This window comes from Morone saxatilis, unplaced genomic scaffold (genome assembly GCF_004916995.1).
Source record: "Morone saxatilis isolate NCDOM2014 unplaced genomic scaffold, NCSU_SB_2.0 Contig5, whole genome shotgun sequence".
NCBI classification, from domain to species: domain Eukaryota; kingdom Metazoa; phylum Chordata; class Actinopteri; family Moronidae; genus Morone; species Morone saxatilis.
The window spans coordinates 3,236,606-3,254,264 of NW_023340095.1; the positions used below are offsets into that span (position 1 = coordinate 3,236,606).

The 17,659-nt window shown below is 44.4% G+C and overlaps 2 protein-coding genes across 2 annotated transcripts in view; one reads left to right on the plus strand and one right to left on the minus strand.

The window, feature by feature from the left end:
• lrrfip1a (leucine rich repeat (in FLII) interacting protein 1a) overlaps positions 1 to 10,415 on the minus strand; it is a gene marked incomplete at its 3' end in the record, with an annotated part of 50,104 nt that extends 39,689 nt beyond the window's left edge. The window contains exon 1 of the mRNA XM_035676747.1: positions 9,810 to 10,415. Coding sequence (XP_035532640.1) covers positions 9,810 to 9,899 — 90 coding nt within the window. The remainder of the gene's footprint in view (positions 1 to 9,809) is intronic.
• A 3,553-nt stretch (positions 10,416 to 13,968) lies between these two features.
• Positions 13,969 to 16,272, plus strand: LOC118339210 (ras-related protein Rab-17-like). The gene is made up of 5 exons (XM_035676776.1): positions 13,969 to 14,449; positions 15,098 to 15,249; positions 15,351 to 15,476; positions 15,580 to 15,673; positions 16,069 to 16,272. Exons 1-5 carry the CDS (start codon positions 14,263 to 14,265, stop codon positions 16,197 to 16,199), a joined length of 690 nt encoding a protein of 229 aa, XP_035532669.1. The 5' UTR covers positions 13,969 to 14,262; the 3' UTR covers positions 16,200 to 16,272.
• The last annotated feature ends 1,387 nt before the right edge of the window (positions 16,273 to 17,659 follow it).

The window sequence follows — 17,659 nt, forward strand, 5'->3', positions numbered from 1 at the left end:
CCACCATGGCATGGACTATTAATCGCAGTCTGTATAAATGACGATACTCGTACCGACAAGAATAAATTAACTTGGCATAGCTACCTCATATTCTGCTAGTACATAAATTTTTTTGACAGCTCTGCTCTGTTTATTGTCACCCAACAAAAATAAACATGTTCCAAGCTTCTAAAAATGTGTGAACAAACAACAAGCAACCTTAGTGACAAGCCTTACGTGATCCACTTTGGGCTGTGGATTAGCAATAACGTGATGTGACTGGGTGAGTTTCTTTATCATCCGTTTCCAGACAATTTTTTTACACAAAGCTACAAAGGGGTTCAACTCGATGAAGAAAAAAGCAGTTCATATCCAAATTCACATGACACCTTCTTTATGATTCTTATTCACAGTCGCGGTCTTGACGTGCGTTTATGTGCAATACACCAGATCACGCGATCACGGCTACAAACATACGTGTTCCAAAATTACGCGCTACCACCCCAGTATTATCTGGACATCTTACAATCTCACCAACCGTAATTACCCACCCGTTGGAAAACTATTGATACAATGAATTACTCTATATCCGCAAAAGGTAACTATTCGCTGGGCTCAGCATTCAATCCTACGTGACCGTTTTTATTACACTTCGTAGTGTACTATATCATAACATTTTCTGGCATTCACGAGAGAAACTATCTACATTCACATAGGGTCTGTCCCATTGCAGCTCTGAACTTGAAGAAATCAGAGCTACCCATCCGCGATGAAGTTTGTCCTGCGATCCTACAGACCGAGTCAGCATTTGGTCTGTTTGTCGGTTTCTGATTGATGTCTAACCTGAGTGAAATTCTAGGCTTAGTTCTGACTATATGACAGAGTGAGGCAACATGCCACCGTCGACGAGGGCAACCCACGAGTTCCCTTCTTGGTTTCGAGCGAGGACTCTCATTAAGCCTCAGAACTGAAAGGAAATCAACGATTAAAAATCCGCTGGATTCTTACTTATGTAAGCACAGTGGGTGCAAGCACTCTTGGCAAGAGTATCTCGTATATGATGACTGAAGAGACGCGGCAACAGGAGAGTGTCTACATCAAAGCATACACACACTCAGACCGCCTATGTTTTAGCTCTGGCATTGAGTATGACTACAACCCATCTAACGAATAAACGAAGACCTCCTGATGGCAAATATCATCTCCCACATACAGCTGCTCCACATACTATTCCTACGATAGTGGGAATATCCCGTCGCAACTGCAGGAGCAATATGTTGTAGCTGACATACCTTCATCTCAAAATCCCGCGCAACATCAACTTTCAGCCCATCGCCTGCACACACTTACCGACCCACAATCAGTGCATTCGCCACTCTTCCCGCATTTTCGATATTTTACTACACCGCGCTGAACACCAATACACCATGTACTCCGAACCTTGCTTCCAATTAGATACAAACACTGCTAGATGTCACAATAACTATAACCCACCACACTTATGAATAGGCAAGATACACTTCTTTTTTATTGTGCATATTTGCGATGGTTGAAGCGTATATCCAAAAGTACTTCATCCAGCAAAGTAGTATCAGTTACCTAGCGTCATACCCTACACATACCGCTATCGAAACTTACGAAACCCGCCCATGCCGCGACCTCTAACAGCTTATTTTTATGTACCATGTCCGATATAGTTTCAATCCTGATCGTTTATACACTGTAACTCTCACGCATATTTAGTACCGTCGTGATCTAACAGTTTCTTCCATTTTCATACATTTTATTTTTCTAATGTTTCATCCAATAAAAAATAGCAGCCTTATTACACAACATAACTTCTAGCCCCCGGGGCTTCCGAGCATATCGGATAGATATTCTGATTCTGATATCAAACGGTCACCATCCTATTGCCCATACCGCGTACCCCACGCAAAAACGTGTCATGATAGATGGTCGGGTGACGAGTCATTTATTCTATCATTTCGTGTATGGCCGCGATCGTGATGCTTATGTTCGTCGGTGTTTAATTAAGATGTCATATCTGTGACCTTATGGCGCTGGACGGGCTGCCTCTGCGAGTGACATATTGAATCGATCAATAAGAGTCCATCTTTTGATTATCTATCCCTACTTATTTGCTAACCAGAGTCGTGGGTTACTACTTGAGAGTTTCTAGCACCCCCAAAATTTCCCACACCCCACCGTGACAGCGCGCTTGATTAAGTCTTGTTAGAAGTTCCGTCGGTGGTTCGGAGCCAGGTTCGCAGTCCGCTGGCTGGCGACTATAAGCTAAACACACAATGCCTGCTCGACGTTAACCATAGCAAACGAAAACGAACAAACGGACAATCCGACTCCCACAATCTTATTCCATAGCGGGGCGGTGGCGGAGGAGGATATTAGTATATGAATAGTTTTCCATGTATATTGGACTTACCGAGTATAACATACCGTATTTATTTCACGTTTGAATGGCGTCCGCGTGTTTCTAATCTCTCAATTTTTCCCGGTCGGTTCTGCTCCGTAAACGCCCAGCGGCAGAGAAGTCCGGTCCACGTTGGGAGAGGGGACAGAACCCAGTGTGAGGCCACGACTATCCGTCCCGGTGTGCTACCGCCACTTTCGCCCTGCCATCCCCGGCGAGTGTACGCCGAAGAGAACAAGTGCGAGACAAAACGACAGAAGGAGCGAGAGAGAGAAGAGAGAATCGACAACGAGAGAGCAAGCGTAACGGAACCGAGAGAAGCGAGACCATCCGTAAGAAGGTACACAAAAAAAAAAGCACGCACCAAGCACGGATCGCTGTTAAGTAGCAGACATGACTCTTCCCATACACCTCTCGGGTCTGTGAGTTCGGTCCATCCACGAGCGTTTGTACCACTTAAACTGTCCTATTTTTTGTTAGCCCGCACACTCTTAGAGATCGCCAAGGCAGCTCATATCAAGTACGTCGCCCCCTGTGTTCACTCTTTTTTTTGCGGGGGGGGATTACTTCGGTGCGCTGCCGTTCATCTCATACGCGAGCTTCTATCGGTGCAGCAGATGTGCCATTAGTAGCTGCTCCAGGGTCTGAAAGGGAAGACACCTTCGGAGCGCAGACACGTAGATGACTCAGGACGCACAGATCTGGACAAAGGTCCTGACCCCAAGAAGGAGGAGGTGACGGCGGAGCGGGGATGGATGCCCTGAGGCAATCCTCATACGAAGAGAGAGAGGTGAGTGGAGCGAGCGGAGAAATCTTGCAGCGGTTGTGCCGATATAGGACTGGTGCTATTCACTTGGTTCCTTTCTGTGACTCACCCAAACACACAACACATTACTGGGAGCAACAGACAGTGCGTTAACCCAACCCTCGCCCTACTTCCCCAAATGCAAGAGAGATCTTTGACAGGATCAATCGCAGAGATTTAGCCCTCCCATGCGCTGGAAAAAGAACAACTCTAAACCGCACCCCAAGCCGACGTTCTTCACTGCAACCAGAAAATACCATTCTGTGCCCAGTAAAAATCTCAAATCTCGTCATCACTGTCCACGCTTGTAAATGGTTATGCCTTTATTTTTATTAGAACTCAGGGCTTCAGATTTGCTAGGTGCTGTTTGATTATTTTTCTTCTCGACCCATTGCGTTCGTCAGTACCTCAATACCAGTGTATTTCCCCTTACATACCATCATGGCTCCGTTTTTAATTGCGCGGTACCATATGGGACCAGACATCAAACTTGCTATCCACCGCACCCGCTGAACAGCATCGGTTTTCATCATACTGTGACGGTCATGGTCAAAGTCAGTAATGTTGCCCTGGTGACATACGTTGGGCAAGCTAGCTTCTTGGGGGTGCTTTGTTCAGTCTGAACAAGGTTGCTCGGGAAGAAAGGCCATTTAACCTTCGAGCGATGTCTGGTTTTTCGCGCACTTCACAGCGGCACTGTAAACCAACTTTGCGCGCCCACATTTACCAACAAACAGTACTGTGGCGCAGTCCAACATTGATTCTCCCAGGCACCCAGCAAACCTAACCAAGAAGTATCCAAATGAGATCCGTATTTTAATTGTGCCATAGCCTAATAATAGACATCTGGCCATAACGTGAGCGCAGATGTGTAGTGGCTGAGGCCGGCGTTTCCTGCTATGGTGCGACTCGTGCAGTGGTCTCATTTCAAGCCGTAAAAGGCCCGCCCGCATGCGCGTTTCGCTCACACTCAGATACCTTCCTACCACTTCTCCTGCGCGCGCTTACCGCACACTGCTCTGCGCGTGCTTCAGCCTCTTTTCTTCTCGGCGGCCCGGCGCAGGCTATTTTCACATGGTTTCATGCACAGCAGGACACCCAGTCTGTGTGCGACATGCAGGGGATGGGAGACTCGTTCTCGCTACTTATGAGAAACGAACACTGCGCAGTGGGCGAGCAGTTGCTCCATTTTGTTTCTTACACAGGTGGGAAGTCGTGTTCGTGACCAGGTTCACGGGCACTGGTGTGAGACAGGCTGCCCTAAATCTCTTCTTACTTATGCACTCGAGTCTCAGCTGCAGGATAGAAGTGCAATGTTTCCTTCGTGGTGAACGGCCAGTAAATGCCCCGGTCGTGCTTTTCCCGGCGGCCTTACAGTCAGCCTGTTTGAAGTCGTGCCATCCCTAGGGCCACCCCGCTGTTTGTCCTGCGACGCTCGTCGTGCCTTTCGACGGTTGCGAAAACACCGGGGCACACAGATCCAATATCTTCGTCGAGCGTTTAGGCGATGAGAGCAACACCAACATGCCCAATCCCACAACCAGACGCTGACCGTAAGCATTGCGTCGCACTGCTCTTTCTGATGCAGCGTCTTAACGATTTTGTATGAGTTGCGTGCCGACAGTTCTGTGTAAGCGGACTCCGCTCAGGGGGATGTGGACTTTCCTTTCCAGGGGCTTTTTAGCCACGATGACACCACAGATCGCGGGATCCCTGGCTGCTGTCTAACGCCAAATGAAGTTTCTGCCCTGCGCGGTGAGGGTGTTACCACCAACCTGAAGGACCCACGCCATCACACGGCCGCGCCCTGATTCAGGGCCACTTTGACCACTTTTTGTTCAGTTGGGAAAGACGCCAAGGCTGTGCTAACGCCAACCGGATCGTCGTCAGCAAAATTTGGCATCTGTCAACGCGTTAACCTGACCAAAGACCAAACGCTACTGGTCATAACTTTCCCTGTGTGTCCGGATGACCCCTGGTACCAAGTGGGCGAACGCATGCGGCGCACGCGGGTTCTCGATGTCTCTCCCTGAAGCACCGGCCGCCCGCGCGGGCGTCGCGACGTAGTTGAGCAGCGTGCAGTGGTCGTATCCTGCGGTGTGAGCACATTCCTGCGGGGCTGGCAGTTCTTGTTGCTAGACGCTATTTTTCCCAGCAGCCCAAGGCATGCTTTACGGCGGAGGCCTTGAAGGAGCAACCGGCGCGCGAGGGGCGCGTGTGTGGGCGCAGGGGGGGCGCGGCGGGTTAGTCCAGGGCAGTAGGCAGATACACGGTATCCAACAGGAGGTTCTCTTGATGATGAATCCTCCTGTTTCTTGCGGCAGTCGAAGAGAATACGGCACGACCTCAAGCGGTGGACCACGTCAACTGCGCGCCACGTTTTGTCACACTCCGTCGCCCATAGGGGTGTGCCGCTTTCTAAGTACACAGGTCGGGGGGGTCGGGGGCGGGGACACATCTGCTGGCGCCTCTGCAAGCGAGTATGTCAGCTCGCACTCGCACCTGCGTCGGCGCGCGCCACCACACGCGGTGGTCTAACAATTCCGCACCTCCTTTGCAACAGACTCAGGTTCTCACAGTCTTCACCATCCCGCCGCGCCTCGTGGGTGCGGCACCGGCGCGCGCGGACACGGGCGCGATGGACGCGCAGAGCACGGACCCCGAGCAGCCGCGCCACGCGCACGGCACACCAACCAAAACACACCAGCCAGAAACAGGCCAGAGCGGGGAGGCACAGCCGGGAGGAGGAGGGGGTGCTGGAGCTTCATCAAGCCGGACCCGTCCCCACGCCAGCATGGAACACCAATTGGAAAGAGCCAAGTTTGCTTGCGATGGCAAGTGTTTCTGGATAGCTCTCGTCAGCACAAGCTTTAGGTCTAACAGATTCACGTTTTTCTTGATAAATGAGATTAGCAAGATTCTTTGGAGTCAAGCAAAAGTCAAAAGTTCCTCTGATGTTTACTTGTTTATACGCCGATGTCTTTAACTCACCTCAATATGGAACGAACTAGGCGAACCTATTCACGGTATGCGGACAAAAAAAGCTGATCAACATTTCACAACAATTGGAACTTCATAGCTTTCACAATGGCACAAAAATCCCTGGAATAAACTCTTGTTGTTAATGCAGTTTTCAACCGTTCTTCGCGCGCTCTACACTGCACAATCGTCCCTGTAAACCACAAGTCAGCATTCTAACTTGATCTTAGAGCCCCACGCACCGCGGGAAAATAAGCCAGTTCTTACCTTCGATGCGTCCCACATAAGAAAACCACTGACAAGCTACCTGAATGACTACCTGAGACACTTCATCTGAACTTGTCAATATCACGCCCGCTTACCGTAATTATAATGAAGTTTGGAAGCAAGTGCTGCCCTGTATTGTCAAGTAAACAACCCCTCCTCAGGCTCCTTGCAAGGGCTTAGTTAAGAAAGAGTGGAAAACTTGAAAGCAGCTTTAGTTTGCGTCACCATGGTGCAACACTAGTCCTAAGTTTTCCATTCAAGCCGTCAAGATATTCACTGATAGTGGCTGCCGGCTATCGGAATGGCAAGCGAAGCCTAATAACGCCAGAACTTCCAGAGCGGAGGTTAATCTCTCAACCGCCGCGGCACACGGCGCCGGCCGGGGACCGCGCGGAGGAACGGAGGACTCGACGAAGAGGAGAGACTGCTAGATCCATTCTGGAGTTCTTATTGTAGACGCTGTTCACCTGGATTTAACCGGATACCGGCAGCAAGATATAGTGAAATTTTGGCCTTGAATGACACAAAATAGATAGGTTTACACCAAACTGTGAAAACTACAAGCGCTTCCAGGGTTTCCACTCTTTAACTACACTCGCTATTGGCAGGACCTCTCCAGGAGTTTTGTATTGACAATAACAGGGGCCCCATTTGCTCCCAACAGATGTCATCACTCAATTTACCGGTAAGCCTGGATATCTGACAAGTTCACCGATGAGCTGTCTCAGGTTATTATTACAGGTAGCGGCTGTCAGTGGTTTGTATGTCGGGCCCAGTAAATAACGGACTTTGGCTGATTTTCCCCGCTGCGGTCTCCCTTAAATCAAGTAGAACTTGATCCATTCCTTTTGCACAGGACCATTTTGTGGTGCGGAAGTGACAAAAACTGCCAAAACACACAAGAATTATTTTCCAGTTTGGCGCCTTCTTAAATATACTTCAGGTGTGAAAAATGTTGATTCCAACCTTTTTGTCCGCCAAACCCTGAAATAGATTCAGCTTTTCTGTCATATAGGGCATTAAAGACCACCCGTATAAACAAGTTACAAATCCAGAGGAATTTGGAACTTTTCCCTTGAACTCAAACACCATTTCTAATCGACTTATCCAAAAAATTCTTTTGAAACCTAAAAACTTCGCAACTATTCCAGAAGCCACGTTTCCATGCAGCAACTTGCCTCTTAATTTCCAATGTTTCCATGCCTGGGCTGGGCACGGCGGGGTGATGGACACACTCCTTGGCTCCTGCCCTCCCCTTCTCACCTCCTCCTCACTCCTCCACGTCGAGCCCGCGCCCAGGCGGGTCACGCGCGGCCATCCCCACCCAGAAACCCGATTCCTAACCAACACTGGGCGAGCAACAGCCCAGCTTCAGGGGCTATTCTCTATAAAACTTTGGGACGGGCCCAACTCATCAAGGGCTGACCATACCCGTCCTGTCAGAGGGAGCCAGCGAGGGGATTGTGTGCCCCCCCCACCCCCCCGGACCTCCTCGCTCTTAAAAGGCACACACTTCTCTGCTGACAGACTTGTGCCAGAAAACTGGGCCGCAGTTACCGGTTCCACCCGCCTCGGGAGTCGGTCACTACTGCCAGAAAACACGGAGGATTCATCATCAAAGGAGAATCCTCCTGTTGGATTACCCGGGTGGTAATCGGTGTATCTGCTACTGCTGACTAACCCCCCCCCACACACGCTCCCTCCGTCTCCTCAAGCCTCCGCCGGGTAACATCCTTGCTGCTGAAAAATAGTCTACAACAAGAACTGCCAGCCGCAGGAATGTGCAACCTCAGATACACCACTGCAGTGTCAATAAGTCAGCGACGCAGTTCAGAGAACATTCAAACCCTCCGCAGGCTCGCCACTGGTACCAGGGTCATCCACACACAGGAAAGTGATGACAGTAGCGTTTGTCTTTGTCAGTTAACGGTGACATGCAAATTTTGTGACACATCCGGGTTGGGTTAGCACAGACTTAGCTTCCTCCCAACTGAACAAAAGTGCGTCAAAGCTGCCCTAAATCAGGGCGAGGGCTGTGATGGCGGCCTTCAGGTTGTGATCAACACCTCACCGCAGGAGAAACCTTCATTTGCTTAACAGGCAGCAGGGATCCCCATTGGTTCATCTGTAAAAACATGAAAGAAAGTGGCACACCTAACAGTCCTTACACAGAACTTCACGAATATAAAATCCTAACACGCTCAAAGAAAGATGCACAATGCTTCAGGTCAGGTTGTGTGGATGGCTGGTGTTTTTGCTCTCATGTAAACCTCAAATATTGATTTTCTGCCCCGTGTTTCGCACCTCGAAAGGCACGAGTGCAGACAAAAGCGTGCAGGGGATCAAACTTCAAACAGGCTGACTTAAGCCCCGAAAACACACCGGGGGGCATTACTGCTACCACAAAACATTCATTTATCCTGCACTAGACTCATCATAATAAAGAGATTAGACACCTTTAAACAGTGTGAACCTGTCACAACACGACTTCGCCACCTGTAAGAAACAAATGGGAGCAACTGCTGCCAGCTCCAGTGTTTCTTTATGGAGGGGGTAGCACAACAATCCCTGCAGGTTCGCACACGAGAGGCCTGTTCCTCTGTACAGTAAACCATTTTAAAATCAGCTGCGGGCCGCAAAAAGGAGAGCTGAGACACAGAGCATGTAACCAGAAAGTGGAATATATGAGCCAACAGCGGCCCTTTATTGAATGAGACACTGCACAGTCCACACAGAGCAGAAACGCCCCTACAGCCACTAACACCTGCACTTAAATGTTATTTTTGCACAATTAACAACGGATTCATTTAATTCTTTGTTATGTGTGGAGAAAATTGGATGCATACTTATTTAAAGGGCAATTTTAATGCGTGTAAGTGCGCAAAAATGTGAATTAAATGCTTTCTTCTGAATGTAAAACACACCCTACTTGCAACTATGTCACCAGGCAACAATTACTGACTTTACCAACTATATATATGAAGCATGTTTCAGGTCTATACAAGTTATTTTCCATACTGTACCGCCATAAAAAGGAGCCATTTAAGCTACTTATAGTATACAGCAATGCAACCCTAAATCTGCCTGTCTTAAAATAAAGATACATTTAAAAGGACAGTGATGAAATTTAGAGTTTAACTGGGCACAGATGGGCTATTTCTGTCAGTGGAGACTCTGGGGTGCGTTTAAGGTCTTCTTTTTCCACCAGGAGCTAAAATTCTGGATGATCCTGTCAAATCCTCTCTTCATTTGGGAGTGGGGGGGTAACACTTCTGTCAGTATGTGGGTTTTGGGGTCACAGAAGGAAACAAGGACCACTCCTTTCAGACACCTTCAATTCCCTCCACTCACCTCTCTCGCTATGAGATTCAGGGCATCATCCTCCGCCGTCGACCTCTCCTTCTTGGTAGACCTTTTCCGTCCTGTGCCCTGAGTCCCCATGTCTTCCCTTTCAGACCCTGAAGTATCCACTCGCTGCAGATAAAAGTCGCAAAACGGCGCACCGAATAATCCCCCCCCAAAAAAAACACAGCGGCCACTATAAGCTGCTGGCTCTCATGTGTCGCTAAAAAAAAGAAGTTAAAGTCGAGGAGGAGAAGCGTGGGTCATTGTCTTATATCCGTTTTTTCTTTTTTTTTGTTACACTTCTTCCTGTCTCTCTCTCTCTCTCTCTCTCTCCTTCTCTCTCTTTCTCTCTAACTCGCGAGGAAGTCTGGCTCACACTGCGTCTGTCCCCCACGTGCGCTTCTCTGCTGCGTTTACGAGCAGAACCGACGGGAAAATGAGATTAAACACCGACATTCAACGGATAAATACGTTTACTGTAGCCAACACTATCTTTATCATAAAATGTGGGAGGTTTCCTTTGTTGTTTTTTATGTTAATCCAGCAGCATTTGTTAGTTTGTCGCCACCAGCGGACGCGAACCTGTCACACCGACGAACTTCAAAGACTAATCAAGACGCCTTCACGTGGTGTGGGAAATTTGGGCGTAGCTAGAAACAATTAACCACACTGGTAAAATATAGGATAGAATCAAAGATAGACTTTATTGATCAAATTCACTCAGCAGCTCCAGATAAGACAATAGACATTAAATTAAAAAATACAAGATATAATAAAAAATGATGTACATTATATACACTTTTTATATATAGATGTGATTGATATCAGAATCAGAATTACTTTATTGAACCCCGGGGGCAAAGTATGTATGTAAAGGTATATACATGTAAGTAAAAAATAAAATAAAATGGAAATCTTTAGACACGAGGCTATAAATATGCAGTACAGGTGTAATAATAATAATAATAATAATAAGTGTTTATTTATATATACGTATGTAAAACTGTCTACTTTCTGATACTTTTGGATTACCTCAACATCAAATATGCAAATAAAAAGAAGAGAATTATCAATGAGTAATATTGTACATGTATAACTAATATTACATATTTAGTTCACCCAAAAATGGCTCACCCATTAGCAACTGCACATTGTCATCTAACTTCTGCAGCATGAAACTGCATAATTATGCATTTTAAATGAAGTATTCCTTATTCTTTATCATATCCACTCATGAAAATTGGACAGCTATGAATGATGTGCATCAGAGGGTATTTAGAAGTAGGTATACCCAATGCCAACTAAAACATAGGTTGGTATACTTTGAACACCTGCGTATACTCTGCAGTGTACCACTGGTTACAAGTAAAAGTCCAGCATTTTAAATGTTACTTAATGAGAGTCTGTAAGGCCAAAGTGACCTGGGTTCCTTCAGTGGGCATTTGTGGTCTCTCACTATAGTCAGATAGATAAAGGTTTCACTCAGTTAGACATCAATCAAAACCACAACAGACCAAAATCTGACTGTTAGAACAGCACAAATCACATGGAGTCTGATTTCTTCAGTTAGAGTGCAATGTGACAGACCCTAAGTGTGAATGTAGAAGTTCTCAGTGCAGAAAAATGTTATGTAAATGTTATTATATCACTAGATTATTATTACCAATGTATTCATGTAAAAGTAAGGTTTTACCGTTGTAGTTGGTTAAGGTGGACCTAATTTTGAACTATTTTGTAGGCCTATATAACCTCAACCAATGATAATTTCATAATTTGATTAATCCTTTTTTCTTCATCGATTGATCTTTAGGTTTGTAAAAATTCTGAAAATGATAAGAAATCACCCAGATAATCATAATTATCCAAAGCCCAAAGTGACACTTTCACAGTGCTTGTTTTGTCACACATTTGAGAAGCTGGAAATGTTTTTGGTGAAAAATAACAAATTATTATGAAAATAGTTGCCAATTAATTTTCTGTCAGTCGACTCATCATTTCAGCTGTAGTCCATGCCGTGGGGATATTTCAATTTTTTTTAAAAAACATCAGAGAATCAAAGTATGTATGTTAATCTCTTAATTAAAATCACACTGCAAAGATCCCGGAGTTTATGCAGAGCACTTGAATGCAGCATCAACCTCTGGACTCCATACATGTTCAGGGGTTTGGTTCCAGCCAGAAACCACAGCTCTAGCATGGGCTATCACACTTTCTCACACCCCCTCTGCTATTTTTAATGATGACCAGCCAGCTCTAAAAACAGACCTGACTTCCTTAAAGAGATAGACCAGACCTCTGTTAGACTGGACACAATGTAGAGCCTGTACCCTTTATGTAATGCTCTGAAATAATTGGTAGCGACTTCATACTTTTTATTCTTTGTGGCATCATTGTCATATCATTTGGAATAATGTAGAAAAACTTTTCCTGTTCTGTTTTAACATTGTCTGTCAAAGTCTAATTTTATATTATTATTATTGTCGTCAAAGGATTTGTAATACAGATGCACATACAGTTTAAATATAGTGTCTTACTTATTCATAATTTATAGATAAAGTACTTATAATTAGGTCTGAATTACACACAGTGCTTAAAACAATCATGTCTATCATTGCATTGCCTCATGGGCAAACATTTGTCCAGGATTACAACTTTGTAAGGAGTTAAAGGCCAATGGTGCAAAGTTGTTACACTTTCATTGTTATATTTTTCTTACTGGAGAAACTGAGACATAGGACGCATCGTAAGAGTGCCTTGAAAGTATCTAATAATTCATTTATAAAACACTTTCAATACAGCGTTTAGGGACGTCCTCCTATATTTTCTAATATATGTATCTGCTTTATTTTAATATGGTTTATTATAATTGAGCAAGGATATGGTCATTGATTTCTAAAGGACATCATCCCACCCACCATCTCAATCATCGATAATTACTTGAAATTTGATGCCGTCTGTAAGAAGGGACAACAATGTCCTTTGGAAATTAAATGTTTCTAATGTGGACAGGAAAATATCTTCTATTGAATCTGTTCTTCCTTTTTCTGTGACTGCTTGGTACAGCAACCTAAACCACCGGAATCACACTGTTAAGGTTGCTGGGAAGGTGATCGGTGTCCCACAGAATCCTCTTGATGGCTATCTTTCACCAGCAGGTTCTCCGCAAGACCAGGTCTATACTGGACTGTATGAACCACCACCTGCACCTTGAGTTTGAACCTCTTCCCTCAGCCTGCAGATTTAGATTAAAGGAGTATAAACTTCTTTGTTCCTTGTACAATAACCCTGCTCAAATGTGATTTTAACTTTTATTTGCACATTATTAGCATTGTTGTTGTTGTATTATTGTTTACTGTATATTGTACATACATAAGAATCACTGTTGTGTTTTGGTACTTTTGTTTTTGTCTGTACTTGTGTGGTTTTTATTGTTTGTGCCCCCGACTGCTAGTCAAGATTCACCATACGGCATAATAAAGTGACTGAATGGCTAGTGTACAGACACAGTTATATATATTCATTGAAATAATATTGTCGATGTAGTTTTCTGCAAATAACTATTGACATTAAAATGTGTAATTGGTTCACAAAATAACATCAAAGGATAGATTTAGGACATACACATGCTCATAGACTGTGAGTCCGACTCTTTTAAGCACACTGCAGTAACATATGCAATGCCGCCCTCCTGTGTTGGTACAGTGTCATTGAAGAAGAGACACACAGGAAGGAAACAGGCCTGCTGCAGCCGATGCAGAATCTCTGTGCAGCCTTTGATATCCAAAGAATGGGGACAATTTCTGTGATATGATATACACTAGTTATTTTCTTATTTTACTTATTGAAACAGGAAATTAATGTTAAAAGCCTGCTGTGTGAAGTATCAGTGGTTTGAAAATAACTTGATTTTCTTTGGTTTGAATTGTATGAATGGATACGTACATTAGAAAGAAACTGAATACAGCTTGTGTTTGTGTAGCTGTTGAATCAAAATAGCTGAAGGGGAAACAGCATCAAACTTTGGAAAAGACCAAATAATTCCCCACAACCCCTTTGGTTTCTGTTACTTTAAAAACTTCCTTCCTGTTTTATGTCTATCACAATAAAACAGTGTGTCTAATGAGCACAAAGGGTGCATGTGCTGCTAACTTGTAATTGGCTGGAAGGTGTTATGGCTCATTTGTGGTTGTATACAAGGAAGTGAGACTTTGTTGTTGGCCTTTTACAAGTTAAGACTGGACTTTGGTTTTACTTTTATTTTCTGTAAAAAAAAGGTGAAGCTGGCACAGTTGCAGACTCTTACACAACAAAGAAGACATACTAACCCTTCTGTACAGTTTGGAGTTGCTTCTTAACAGGAAAAGGACTACTGGATCAGGACTTGAGGACTTTTCTTGGACTTTTTTCCATCTTGTCCATCTGTATTCTTCTCCCTGTTTTGGAAATAAGTGAACTTTTGATGGGGGAAAAATCTGATCTCCCAAGGGTGCAGAGAGGATCCCAGCTCCACAGTGACACTTTGAGTAGACCAGTTCGGACCCTCAGGGTTAAGATGGTTCTTCTGGGAAGCTCTGGTGTAGGGAAGTCCAGTCTGGCAATGCGATTTGGGAAAGATGAGTTCAGGAATACATCACCTACTGTAGGCTGTGAGTTCATGACACTTTACATGACGCTTTGGACAGCAGTGATTTTATAAATTAGTCCTTATATGATACATGATTTTTCTTGCTGAGATATTAAAATATGTGTACTCTCATGTCTGTGCGGTAAAGATGAAGCTTAAGTCTGAAGATGCTTAGCTTAGCATAAAAACTGGAAGTGGAGGCGACAGCTAGCGTGGCTCTGTCTGAGGGAAAAAAAGTGCCTAAAAGCTCCTCTAAATTTGACTTATTAACTGAATCTACATATTTAATCTATACAAAGATTAAAGTGTAAAAATGACAAGTTGTGGTTTTTATAGGGAAGTTTTGTGCTGGACTATTTCCCGGAAGGGAGTAGTGACAAGTGAAACCACAACTTGTCTCTTTTTACACTTTTTACACAGATTAAACAAACTGCAATATACTGCAGAACCTGTTAACTAGTAAGCTTTATTAGTGCTGTAATTAAGTTACCTTAGTTTAAGAGTGAGATACTTGGATTAGGTTTAAAGTTACCCTCCCAACCCTGCTTATGATCTACTGATTCTTAATCTTTCACTACCAAAATCATAAATATGACCCAGCAAGAAAACATCTCTACAGACATGAACAAATGATTCTCCTCTGGCGTCACTGTGCTGTTTGCTCCTTTAGGTGCCTACCTGACCCGGGTGGTGCATCTGAGTAACGTCACTCTCCGCTTTGAGATTTGGGACACGGCAGGGCAGGAAAAATACCACAGTGTCACTCCACTTTACTACAGAGGAGCCCACGCTGCACTCCTGGTCTATGATATCAGCCAAAGGGTAAAAAGAACAGACACGTGACCATGGACATTTCTTCTTTATCTTGCCTTATCTCGGCTGGTGTATACTCCACTGTGTATTCTTGTGTATTTTCACTCCAGGAAACATTTATCAGAGCTCAAGTGTGGCTCAAAGAGCTTGAGAACCAGTACACCCCAGGATCTACTGTCATATGGCTGGTAGGCAACAAGGGAGATCTGGCAGAGGATCGTAAGGTCTCAGTGCAGGTACAGACGCAGAAACTCACCCTCCTTCACCTCAATCAATCCCCTATTTAATATGCAGACATCTGAGACATGCATTAACAGGGTTCTTTATGTCATCATGCAGGAAGGACAGAGTCTGGCCAATGACAGGGGCTTATCCTTTACGGAAACATCAGCACTGTCAGGGGAACAGATCAGCGAGCTGCTCCTAGCTGTTGGTAAGTAAAGGTTTCCTGGGCCTGTGCTTTGCCCCAGTGACTCTCACCAATCAGATGCTTTTAAAAACAGGTTACAGGGTTATGGTTGCTGTTAGGGACTCTCGTAATTACAAGAGGGGAAGCAGCATGTGTAAAAAGAGTGTCTGCCTGACGGACTAATCTCTGGGAAAGGCCACTCATGCACCACTAGAGAGCAGTAGATACAAACAGAAGGAGCAAATATACTTTATCACCATCAGTTTAAACATAATTACTGGCAGTATGAAAGATATAAAATACTAAGTGTAGGTGTCAGGTGCCAGTTTTCTTTTTCCTGGACTCTAAAATGTCTGCATGTTCCTGTGCAATAACACAACTGTGACAGTGATGTCTTCAGTAACTGAGCTCTGATTCAGCCCACAGAGTGTACGAATGTATGGGAGAGCAGCAGGGAGGTCTGTCAGACTGGCAGGAGACACCACTTGTGGATCTGCATCATAAAAACACATTCAGCCCTTTTGCATCCTGCTGCAAAGTTGGACCTTAACATCTGTGACTGTCAATGGTATTATGGCCTGTCTTTGGTTTTTTTGTATGACTTCATCATTTTAAAGCTGCACACGGAATAAAAGCCTTCTGAATCTGTGGTTCTCTGCCTTTTTTCATCCATCATCCTACTAAGCATTGCACAGCACTCTATATATCCTGCAACATGCATCGTTCTGACAGGATTAACCAAGACAAACATTTCAGGTTGTTTTACCATCACTATTATCACATTATTCCTGAATTCTCTTTCCACAATAGTTGTTTTGTTGTAGTGATTGTCCTCAGTGGGTTCAGGATCGACCCCCGCAGTCCCTGTCAATGTCAGATGTCGCACTGATCCCAAATTGCCTTCACTGAGTGTCTCCTGCCTCGCTTCTATATATCAGTGATCAAACTGAGCAGTGATCCCTTAAGCAGAGTTCAGTTGGATGTGGTTCTCCAAGTTCTTTTTTAAAATAAACAATAGAGACCCTGTCAGGGATAATAAAGATAATTAAAGACGCATTTATCAGTCTAAATTTTGGGGCGCGGGTCTGGAGAGCTGATTTCATTTGTAGCTCCGTGGGCAGCGTCACAGACGTACTGTAAGTGATACATCAATGTGTCTAACTTGCACAACTTTAATGGAAAAGAAAGAAACTCTTAATGTCTAAAATAATTACTATTGTTTTACTGGGTGTCACTCTTGTGTTGGGTCCTCAGCTCTGCTATATGCTTAACTGAACCAGTAAGATTGATGTTTTTTACACTTATAAAACGTGCTCATTTGCTCTCTGTCCAAGAATGAAATGAGATATTTAACATCAGTTTAATATGAAGCTGCAGTCGGGGATCTGTTTCCAGGCCTCTGACTCACTGCCCACGTCCCAAAATGAAATGGCAAATACGAGCCAAGGGTGAAACATCTAGCCTGGCTCTGTCTAAAGTAAAGACATATAAATACAAACGCCTGTATTAAAGATCACTGACACGTTGTATAACATTTGTCTGACCAGTGAAGAAACGCAAATGTAAAGTGACAATTTATAGTTTTAAGCAGAATAATGTGCTGGAACAATTTCTTGGCAAACAGCAGCTGTGACTGTGTGCAGCGTGTCAGTCTTGTCACACAGGCTTCCAGGTTTTGGACCAGATGCTCACTGGCTGTATCTGGCAACCTGCACTATAGTCTGAGATGTTGAGCGGAAGTGCCGAGTGGATGTACAAACTGTTTGCTTCAAAATGTAACTCCCCTCTGAAGTCAGAACTGATTGTTATTACATTTCTGCTTTTGTACAGTTTAAACAAAGCAGATATAACGTGATCATTTATTAAGCTTTAGAGGCGCTGCTGAGTGTCTTTATGCTGGACTAAACATATCTGGATTCAAGCTCCATATTTATCACAAGCATTAGATTGATGTAAATCTTCTCACCCTCAAAAAGAAATAAGGTATTTCCCCAAATCCTGAACTCTTTA

Coding starts and splice junctions, on each gene's coding strand:
- LOC118339210 (XM_035676776.1), top strand. CDS start 14,263: ATGGGGGAAAAATCTGATCTCCCAAGGGTGCAGAGAGGATCCCAGCTC. Junction 14,450..15,097: donor TACATCACCTACTGTAGGCT/GTGAGTTCATGA, acceptor TTGCTCCTTTAG/GTGCCTACCTGACCCGGGTG. Junction 15,674..16,068: donor CGAGCTGCTCCTAGCTGTTG/GTAAGTAAAGGT, acceptor GCTCTGATTCAG/CCCACAGAGTGTACGAATGT.